The following is an 11,836-nucleotide window of genomic DNA, read 5'->3' on the forward strand; positions in this document are numbered from 1 at the left end:
CAATTATGATGAACACTCAATCTTCCGAAACCTCACAGGCTGTATTATTCCTTCTGGTATCATAATCACCTCCGTGCAACGATGCCAAATTGTATACCAATAATAAAATAATAAATATAATCATTGATTTAAGGTAAAGGTTTGGGTTAGTGTGCTGCACACTATTCTGAGTAAAGCCTAATAGGTAAGTAATACTGCGTGGATGGATACCCACTATCGTATGGGTAAATATGCAACGCATCCAGCTGCGCTGACTGTCACTGTTCGTCCACGAATCGAAAATTATTATAATTAGAATTATATAGACAGCGATTGCATGCAATATACAGGAATGAAGGATTCGCTGCTGTATAAGCAATGCATAAAGTTATTTCTTGGAATTTGGGCGATAGAATGTGGTGAATCGTATTTTATTTTTCTCCTACATTTTTCAAGCTAGCCAGTTGAATACATTAATTATCGTTCGTGTAGACTATAACGTCTTTTTAAAAAAGGGTACGTTAAGTTTGGAATTTTATAATATGAATACAGCAAATCTATATACTGCATAATGCAAAGTAAAACAGTAGAAGTATATACAGAACACGAATACATCGAGCATGGGTAAAAATATAGGTAAAAGCAAGGGTAAAAGTTATCATTATGAGCATTCCTTTAGGTAAAATCGGAATGACTATCATATTCCAGTTAGTAGTCCTACAAGTCCTACAAGTAGTCAAAGGCACCAAGCTGTGATGCCATAATGCTATAGTACGGACTGTTGTAGAGTGTAAAAGGGGCAGGTTCTTCTCCGAGTTTGCAACTTGCTTGTATTCTAGTCCTTGACCTTGGACCATCAAGTAGCGCCGCATCGATGACATGCAAATTAGTATAGTAGTTTGCCGATGCATATTATACAGTTGTAGTAAGTCCATTATTAAGAGTCCACCTTAAATCAGTCTAACTGGATTTAAAAGCCGAATTAAGCTTTATTACAATCTAAGCTTATAAAACCTAGCGCATGACCTATTTAGTAATAGTAGTAACATTATCACGCTTCCACACGCTAATCACGGGCATTAAATTACCATATAACTTGCTTGTATTCTAGTCCTTGACCTTGGACTATCAAGTAGCGCCGCATCGATGACATGCAAATTAGTATAGTAGTTTGCCGATGCATATTATACAGTTGTAGTAAGTCCATTATTAAGGGTCCACCTTCAATCAGTCTAACTGGATTTAAAAGCCAAATTAAGCTTTATTACAATCTAAGCTTATAAATCCTAGCGCATGACCTATTTAGTAATAGTAGTAACATTATCACGCTTCCACACGCTAATCACAGGCATTAAATTACCATATTTTGCCCGAGCAAGAACCACTAATCGCATTCAACTACGCAAGTAATATAGCTTACGGGAGTCCATATTAGTAATTCCAGACTTTATTCAGAATTTAACTCAAGTACTAAACTTACGGCACTACAACAGCACAAAAAGAAAAGTGTAGTGCAGCAATCTGATTAGCTAATGGCTCATAAATGATCAAGAGCAGCATTCCCACTTGACATTTAACTTAAAATCGAAATTGCTAGCTCTCTGAGGCTATGTTCGAAGGATGCCATGTTCCAATATGTCCATCCTATCGTCTTTCTGTAGCAGTGGCTCTATGCGGGACAACTCCTCTCTATGCCAACTTCAATGTTCTACTAATAGGCAGTTGTATGCACTATTGAATCATGTTTGGTCATGGAATTCAATGGTTGCCTTGCAAACTACTGTACAGCGGATATTCATCACGGTCGCATTATCATTTTTACTATCATTTTGGAGTGGAGAGAGATCATTGAAAGTAAGTGGATTTTCTTCCCCATTGAAGTCATCCTTGATGGCAGAATCCAAGCGATAACCCTTAAATTAGTAGTGATCGATACCATTGGAGCTGTACTTGAATAAATGGTGCTCTTAAAGCGATAATCTTCAGCGGTAAAATGACCGCCATGACCTGGGACTAAAGATCCCTCAAGCCAGTCTAAAGCATCCATTTGACGTGGTGTCAATCGCAATCGGGTGACGGTCGTGTAGCGCTGACGTGAATGTTGTAACGTGTTGTTGCGTGGTCATCCTCACTTTCAAAATGGATTCCAGCCCTAATCAAAGTGGAAATCAAAGCGGGAATAATTCCCGAAACGCTGGTCGGAAAGAATCAATTAAAAATAAATTACAACATTTTCTAGGTATCAGGCAAACTACCAATGTTGCAAGGGAAAATAGCCAATCTGCAAAGAGTCCACCCTTAGAAACGATAGTTTGCTCTGTCAGTGTATTAAAGGTGATGCAGCCTGTTGAAAAAATTCATTGCGTCTATCGCTATGTCGGATAATCATATTCAATCTCTTAGCATAGGCAATAGTCATCGTTATGGCTTGTAGGCAAAGATCATGTTGTACAATTGTTTATTCCTTTTACCTGTAGGATATCGGTCCTGAATCATCCATTACTCAACGTATCAAAGCCTTACGTGATTTACAAAAAGTAATTCAAAAGCACAAGATAGAAAAGGTTTGTTCGATCTCGTATATTACTGAGTCAGTCTGATAATAGGTTTACAATATTAATCCATTTCATCTTTCTACTATGCAATGATGGTAGCAAAAGTTTGTTGTAGACGAATGGAGTTGTTGTTGTTGAAGAAAGCGATTTGCTATTGACTAGTGGAGATATTGTTGAAGAAAATGATGTGCTATAGACTAGTAGAGATATTGTTGAAGAAAATGATGTGCTATAGACTAGTAGAGATATTATTGAAGAAAATGATTTGTTGTAGACTAGTGGAGTTGTTGTTGTTGTTGAAGAAAGCGATTTGCTATTGACTAGTAGAGATATTGTTGAAGAAAATGATGTGCTATAGACTAGTAGAGATATTATTGAAGAAAATGATTTGCTATAGACTAGTAGAGATATTATTGAAGAAAATGATTTGCTATAGACAGAGTAGAGTTGCTCTTGTTGAAGAATACGATTTGCTATAGCTAGTACAGTTGTTGTTGAAGAGAATGAGTTGTTATAGGCTAGTAGAATTTCTTATTGAAGAAAATGAGTTGTTATAGACTAGTAGAATTTCTTGTTGAAGAAAACGACTTGCTATAGATTAGTAGAGTTGCTGTTATTGAAGAAAACGATTTGTTACAGACTAGTAGAGTTGCTGTTATTGAAGAAAACGATTTGCTATAGACTCGTAGAGTTGTTATTGTTGAAGAAAGTGATTTGCGATTGATTAGTAGAGTTGTTATTGTTGAAGAAAGTGATTTGCTATAGACTAGTTGAAATATTGTTAAAGAAAGTGATTTGCTATAGACATAGTAGAGTTGCTGTTGAAAGAAAACGATTTGCGATAGAGTAGTAGAGTTGTTGAAGAAAATGATTTGTGATAGACGAGTAGAATATTGCTGAAAAAAACGATTTATTATATAGACTGGTAGAGTTGCTGTTGTTGAAGAAAAAGGCTTGCTATGCACTAGTAGGATTGAGTTGTTATGATTGAAGAAAAGGCTTTACTATGGACTAGCAGAATTAACTTGTTAGATAGTGTCACTGAATCGGTCGTATAGTCTTTTCTGCCTCGTAGTAGTTTAAGAAAAGTTTTATTTATACTCGTAGAATGGAGTTGTTATGAATGAAGAAAATAGTTGCTCTGCACGGTAGAATAGAGTTCTTATGATTGAAGAAAAGCTTTGCTATAGAATAGTAGAGTCGAGCTATGATGGTTGAAGAAAAGGCTTGCTATACACTAATAGAATTGAATTGTTAGATTGTGTTACTGAATCAGTTAGGTACACGTATTATTTTGTCTATCAGTTAATCTTTCTACTATGCAATGATTAAGGAAAAGACATGTTGTGGATGAGTAGAATTGCTCCGTACATTGTGTCACTGAATCATAAAGTAATTGACCTGTTACGTTTTGCACATCTATTAACATTCTGTATGATCGACTTGTATCTAGTTTGGAATTGAAGCAATATGGGAAGCTATGAAGGACATTATTTTAACTAAGAATTTCTCTATTGAAAATCGCCAGGAAGCATTACTGTTTGTCAACTATTTAATCTTAAGTCAGGTGAATGCTTAACAATTATGCTTTACTTTGTTTACTAATGGTTAATATATGCGACATATACAAATTGAATGTTGTGAATAGGTGGAGTAATTCTAAGAAAATTATCTTCATTTGTTAATACCGTACTGGTTAGAGTATTCAAATCATGGGTAGATAGATAGAATTTGATTTGTTTACTTAAAATAGTTCAGTATTATTGCTTGATATGGTGCGAAATATTTCTATTACTGTGGAATAGCCAATCCTAGAGCTCAAGTCTTTATAGGAATACAAGTACAACATAGCTTAACTTATCGGACTTGTATCAACGTTACACACTTTACTGTAATAATAATTGACATCGAGATGACTATGATTTGTAGACCTAGTATCTACTGAATAGCCGGTGGAGAATATCCAAATCTTAATGGAAAAACTTACTGAGAAAAATATCTAATTCGATACCAACGCATTTCATTGAATGCTCGATGTAGTTTTATTTAAATGATCTTTCACCGTTTGAAACATTCTTACAATCTGCTGTTGTTAATATACGTATATTGTATTCGTTAACGTTGAAAGATTGAACGAAAAACGATATCAACTACTTTCTCCTCTATTATATGTTTGAACTAAACACAATCTATTCTAATTATTGATGTTTTATTTAAATTGATATGCAGAGAGATCAATTGGAAATCCTTCGACTGTATTTCTTTAGATTTATCAAAGAAAAATTAACGGATAGTATGGATATGCCATATCGGTAATTAACGTCTCCGACAATGTTTAAAGTGACAACACTGTTAATATTTACTATGTGTAATTGGTTTATGTCCATATATGCTGCGTTGTATGGCAACTTGTAAATATAATGCATTAAAGACTGGCTTATCTAATACATATAATACGTAATTTTGTAAAATACTTTCTATAACTCAAAGTACCATCCTTTCTAGAACTTAAATAGAATGAATCATGCTTATATTAAATTTTTATTAAAAATTAGGCTTGAGATGTTAAAAGCTTTAACAAATTGTGGAAAAGATGTTAGCTACTTTCAAGAAGAGATAGGTAAGTTAACATTGAATAAGTATACTTAAAAAACTTTACTTTATTTCATTTCACACAACGGATCATTAAAGGATAATGTGATTTACTAGGTCGAAACAGTAATTGTAAATGTGACAAAGATAAATACTTTTTCCCTATTTCATTTTTTTAGGCCCTTTCTTGTGTATACTAACTAAGGATATTATATCACTTGGAAAGTATGTAGAGAAATTTTTTTGTTATTACAATTTCACTCAATTTAGTTTTCACTTTTATTGCACGATTAATAATTACCATAAAATCCGGTTGTAACATCTGGCTTAACTCCATCTGCTCTTAATCATAGAGCGCATAATTTCTTACAATTTGTCGCTAATATTTTCCGGTTCAATTCCTGCTGTCTCGATGATAATGAAGTAGAAAATATATTAAGGTAAGAGGCCATCTAAATTGGATTTCATTGTATTTTAGTGTAATAATTACTGTAAATTGTTTTTATTTTAATGAGTGAAATGACAACATGGTTTTTTTTAATTTACAGCCAAATATGTTATCTTTGTCGATTAACTGAAAATCCCGTCAATTTGAAGGTTCCTGAGATGCTTAAGCTTTATCGATAGTATTGTAGTAATTATAACAACCGTTAAGATAGCCTGCAAAATATTGATCCCTAATAGGATGTATTAAAATTTGATTTATGCACGTACAATTTTATAGGAGGGACTGAATGTCTTGGATGCAGTTATTCGTTATAGCAGTGTCCCTAGTAATGCCTTAGAAGACTTAGTCGCCGTCTTATGTCGTGTGGTAAATTTAAAAGATTTTGCAAATTCAAGTTGGCAAGTAAGATGAATTAACTTCAATTTTAAACTAGATTAAGTTTATTATTGAAAACAATTGTGTTTTGCAATTTATATAATCTATTTGCTTTTAGATTATGAGAAACTTAATTGGTTCTCATCTGGGTCATAGCAGCATTTATACTATGTGCTGTGTATTACAAAACAGGTAAAATTTCATGAGATTTTTATTTGCTTACCCATAGTACGACATTTGGAGGAATGATAATTATTTTTGACTGTTAGTGAACTCCATCTGATATTGCTATTACAGTGACAACTATCAAGACATAAACTTACTACGAGGTGCAGTATCATTCATTGGTATTTGTTTATGGGGTCAGCGCAGTGTTGAAGCCATGAAATATTCTTCTACATCTGTTCTTCCGTCGTTTTTACAAGTTCTTAATTGTAATCAGCCTATTGTTGCGTATGAAATTGCGATATCAATTCAACGTTTGATCAAGAAATATAGCAGCAACTTACAAGTTGTTACGTGGGATATTTTATTAGATATCATTGAATCTTTAGTTCGTTATTGTCAAGATTCGCAATTGTCTGATGAACGATTAACGGCGGTGACTCATGACATTTTAACACATATTGAGCAGATCTATGAGTCCAATAGTTACAATGGCCCAACTAAAAAGTTATTTGCGATATTGGAAGCCAACTCTGATACTCGACCTACAAGTAGTGTTTTAGTTCAAATTTCTTACCATTCTCAATATCTTCACCCTACTACCGATAACTGGTTAGGTAAATTAGCTGCTATGATGGACAAATATTTTAAATTTGATGTTCGGACTGAAGTTCGTTGTAAAATGCTTAGTGTGCTATTTGATATTTACCGTATGCATCAATCTATTTACGAAGAAGAAATTATTGGAGACATTGTTGGCCCGTGCTTGTTGCAATGCGTTATTGACGAAAGAGATCATGGGGTTCGTGTAGTAGTGATCAACTTTTTGATTGATATCATAGTTAATTCGAATGCTCGCATAAGATCAGATGTTATCAATACTATGGAATGTATAGTCTGCACGTACCTCCGTATCGATACAAGCGCTGTGGTGGAGGATGGGGAGATGTTGCTACAGGATGTCAATCTTGCTATCGTTGGTCTAATTGATGCTTTTAAAGAATTATTTCTCAGACAACCTCCGGAATTTGCACAAAAGATATATAACATCCTATTAGATCACTTACTGCTGCATTATCAACGGAAATTTAATGGACTAACTGCTTGTCAGTTGCGTTGTACTGTGTTTAAATGGCTATTGCAGTTGCGTATAAACCATCGTGGAAGTGTGGGTGTCATGAAAACGGTCGAAGGTAGAGATATTGTTCAATTTAGTCCCTATTTACTATTTCAAGTAGATGAAAACATAGATAGGGAAGAAGTCATAGACGCGACCCAAGCAGATCATCGGTATGAATTGTGGAAAGTGGCAAAAATATCATATGCAAAGGCTACAAATGCGATATTACATTGTTTAGAAACGGAGCGCGATTGGGCTGTTTTAATTATCGTTTTAAAAAATATGGAACAATTATTGCAATATAAGGAATTAATTCTCAGTGGAAAGAACTTAAACTCAATTTGTAGATCACTACACTTAATGATTAACGATAATGAAATGTTTTTCCGCCGAATTCAAGGCGTCCCTTATGGAGTATCGATGGAAGATTTTCGAGCATGTGTATCATGTGTTCTTGAGGTAATTATATGTTACCACGAACGCCTAGATGTGAGTACGCAAAGCGCACTTGTGAAGTGCTTTGAGAATGGATTAGGTCAAAAGAGAGCTGATTTATGCGTTAGGTCATTAACTTTATGTCTTTTAGAAATGCCAGATGTAACATTGAAACAGGTGCCAGCTTTACTTCGTATATTTGCAAGCTTAGAGCATTCAACATCAGTTGCTCAAGCTATTCTAGAATTTTTCTCCGCTTTAACTACATGTCGATACTCCTATAGTAATTTATCGGAAGATGATTACATGAACATTATCGCTACTCTGGTCCCCCTTGCTAATCCATATAGCTACGCTCACTTTATTGCTATTTTATCGTATCATGTTATTCTTAATTGGTTTGCAAAGTGTAATATTCATGTTCGCCAAGCTCTAGCGGGTAACCTTATGAACGCTTTACAAATTGAGTGTCACCAACAGTCCACAGATTCCAGTAGTTCCTCGGTTCGGCGTTCAACATCTCTTAGGCAGATGGATGATGCCTTAATAGCCGGTCACATCTCTCGTGATAATAGACCTAGAAGTGTTACGGTTAATGTAAGTAATGTTAGTAACACAATGGTTCCTTTAACTGTCGCCACGGAAAGCTACAAAAACCCTGCAACAAAAGGAAATTTATCCGTCAGTAAAGCTAGACAGTTGCATCAAGAAATGACTGAAATCTCTTTAGACTTTATTTGCCGTGTTACTTTTGCTTCATATTCTCCCACTTGTAGCAAAAGATCGCAATCTATGGAGATGTTATTACGTGATGGGTTATCACAGACTTACATTATAAATGGATCAGTTGTTACGATTACAACATCACGAGCTAGTCCTCAGACTACTGATATCTCTACTGCATCTAAAGATGATAAGCAAAGCTTTATTTCAGAACAAAATCGTCAACAAGGGACATCGGATATCTCGCCAAGTTCAACTATAGATGCATTCGGATATGAAGGTCAAGATACTGGTTACCGTAAGAACTTATCTTGTAGTTGTGCAGAAATTGTAATACGTCGAGCCACCGGCAATGTGTCCTGGGTGATACAAACTAATAACAAACTAAGTGAGCAGCCCTTTCATCGGGAACTTAATGAAATCCTCTGTGAAAATGATATATTCACGATGAAGCGAGGATCAGGATTAAAGAATCGTACAACTGAGCTTCCTGAATTAACAGAACTTACCAAGGTGAACGATTTCCGTCAAGGCAGCCAGTCCGAGCGAAGATTTAACAAAATTAGAGAAGTAGAGGAGCATCAAATTCCAGGTTCGTACGGTGTGTTTCCAATCCTTTAATTTTAATTTTAGTAAGACTTTTCCTTTCGGAATCCCAAATTAGATAAGACTACTGATATAGAAAAGAAATTTCAGCAGATGACTGACCCAAATGTATCTAACAATGCAGCATCTCGCTTGGTAAGAAGTCACATAAATATCCTTTTCATAATCATTATAATCATACATGCTCTTAAATTTTAGGGAAGACAATCCGTATCGAGTAGTAATTCATTCGATGATTATTCCAGTATCGATTTATCTGGTACAGTATATGATTAATTGTTAATATTTTTAAACATTCTTAGCTCACTTTATTTTTTTTTATGTAGTTAAATCATCGTCATACGATCAACTTAGCGGCCGATTGCAACAGTTGCAACCAGATTCAGATAATCAAGTAAGACTTGTTGATGAACCAATTTATCTGATTGCTAATTGGTTAATTTCAATGAAGCATTAACAAAGATTTATAACATTAAGAAGCTGTTACGCACGGTCTTGTTTTCGTTGTTCAATGCTAACATATAACTGTGTGAATTCGAATTTCTGTAGATATTCTTAGGCGAATCTTCAAGCGATCATATCTCTGTCAACATGATGAAGGAGGATGTAAAAGGAGATACTGCCGGTCGAGCAAAATCATTGGACAATGAGCGACCAAACAAATTACCAGTAGATGACGCCTGTTTGAATAAAAGTAGTATTATTTTAAATGAAGACGCTTCAGAGGAAAATGCTGCTATCGTTGAAGAAAATCCCACTTATACTAAAACCAAATCAGGTGCTTAAATGTAATAATTAAAATCTGTGTGCTTACGTTAAGAGGATCGGGTTGCAGCTAAAGGAAATGATTTAACTTTTACTATTGATTTTAATGTAATAGCTCAAATAAGGCAATCGTTGCGAACTAAGGAGGACTTGCATAATGAACTTACACCAAGGTTAGCAAATAGCTGGAAATGATAATAGTGTCTGAAAGCCGAGTTAAAATTTCAATTCATGTATCTGTTTGATTCCTAGTTATGTATTGTTTCATATCCTTCAACTACCTATCGTTGGAATGGACTATTCTAATATAACAGTCGTTCCGAATGTCGAGGTATACGACTGTAATTATTAACTAATTTTTCTAGTGTAATTTTCTGAGTAATAAATAATTCTCAAAGGGATTAAAATCCTTCAAAAATTAATTATTAAGGTTTTAAATCGAGCAATTAATCAAATCGATCGAATACCACCATTTAGTACCCATAAAATTGGTTTAGTTTATGTAGATAAAGGGCAGGTAGGAGTTGCTTTATCATAAATGTTGTGACTTTCGTTTTTGAGTACTGCACGCTTATAATACCAAGATATAATAATTATGTACATCTAGGAAAATAATGAGCAGGCTATATTAAAGAATACTTTTGGATCCAAAAATTATCAAAATTTTTTGAACGAATTGTCCGATTTAATCGATTTGCAAAACCCTTCAACTTTACATATTTATACGGGTGGTCTTGATCGCAGTGGAGCTGATGGTAATTTTGCTTGTGCATGGCAAGACGCCACTACTCAAGGTACTACATATGTTGTAAAACGTACGATTTAATACAAAAATTGATGATAATTACTATGACTTTGTTATACCTTCTGGTCTAGTTATTTTTCATGTGGCAACACTTATGCCTAATAAAGAAACAGATTCCTCTTGCCGTAGCAAGAAAATGCACATCGGAAATGATTTTGTTACCATCGTATATGATGATTCTGATGCAGGATATCAGTTTGAAACGGTTACGGTAAGTCAGTGACCGTTTTGCTATTTGTTGATAAGTTATGTTTCAACTCGAGCGTTAAACTAATTAAAGTAAATTATATTATCTGCAATTTTAGGGTCAATTTAATTTTGTTGAAATAGTTATCAGAAGTATTAGTCATGGATTAAACACCATTATGGTTCATGTTAAAAACGAATGCAAAGCAGCAGTGGAGGAATTTAATTTACGGCAACAATTAGTTATATCTGATGCTTCCTTGGCTAATATAGTCAGACAAATGGCTATTCAGTACAATGTTAGTTCCTACAGAAATAAATATATTTGCTGTTAGTACGGAAATTTGTAGTAACGTAATGACGTTTATATTGTTTGTGCAGATGTTGGCCACTCTGGTCTACAATAATCCCCAAGCAGCTGTTATGTCGTACACCTTGAATTGGGTTGAACGCTTGCGAAGAATCAAAAAATTAAATGATCAAACGGCCGAAATAGAACGTTCGAAAGTATCACCTCCTATGGGCGATATTCCACAGCAAGATATCGATGCCAATGTTACGAAATCCGTCACCTGTAGCAAAGTTTTACTGGAGACCTTGTCCAAAAATTCGGTGATTCGTAAATGAAAACTCTTTATGCTTTTTAGCAATTTTTGGAATTAAAATCGAAAATTTTTATAATAGTATAGGCAAAACTCTTTTGACTTTAATAGTAATTAAGTTTGCCAGAGTTTACAATATTGTTCTTCGATAATTCGGACGATAGATAGATGCATCTGATGTTCTTTCTGTCATTAGTAGTGATTGAATGGACACAGGTATAATATTTGCTACAAAATATCAATTAAGGCCGTAAAACGGCTCGAGTAACTGCAACCTGCTCTGATTGTATCGTAGCTATTACTGAACCTATTTTTTTCTGGTATGACAATTATTCATTTAATTAATTATCAATAAAGTTGAGTATTACTCACTTTAATTTTTACTGTGACGAAACTGATTTTCTCTTTTGCAATTTTAAGAAAGAAAGCGATAATTTTTATAGCCTTATAAGCATAATTCTTTAGCCGCTGCAATACTGT

General features: G+C 34.4%; 1 protein-coding gene across 1 annotated transcript; it reads left to right on the plus strand.

The window, feature by feature from the left end:
- Positions 1-2,118: 2,118 nt before the first annotated feature.
- TRIADDRAFT_60832 (uncharacterized protein) lies at positions 2,119-11,381 on the plus strand (the record flags this gene model as incomplete). Its single annotated transcript, XM_002116775.1, has 22 exons — positions 2,119-2,313; positions 2,457-2,543; positions 3,988-4,101; positions 4,764-4,846; positions 5,090-5,154; positions 5,306-5,351; positions 5,480-5,566; positions 5,675-5,723; positions 5,851-5,976; positions 6,068-6,141; positions 6,247-8,984; positions 9,057-9,133; positions 9,197-9,257; positions 9,325-9,392; positions 9,548-9,776; positions 9,819-9,936; positions 10,016-10,094; positions 10,194-10,280; positions 10,371-10,557; positions 10,640-10,779; positions 10,874-11,053; positions 11,136-11,381. 22 exons carry the CDS (start codon positions 2,119-2,121, stop codon positions 11,379-11,381), a joined length of 5,136 nt encoding a protein of 1,711 aa, XP_002116811.1.
- Between the last annotated feature and the right edge of the window lie 455 nt (positions 11,382-11,836).

Source organism: Trichoplax adhaerens, genomic scaffold (assembly GCF_000150275.1).
Source record: "Trichoplax adhaerens TRIADscaffold_18 genomic scaffold, whole genome shotgun sequence".
Taxonomy (NCBI): Eukaryota; Metazoa; Placozoa; class Uniplacotomia; order Trichoplacea; family Trichoplacidae; genus Trichoplax; species Trichoplax adhaerens.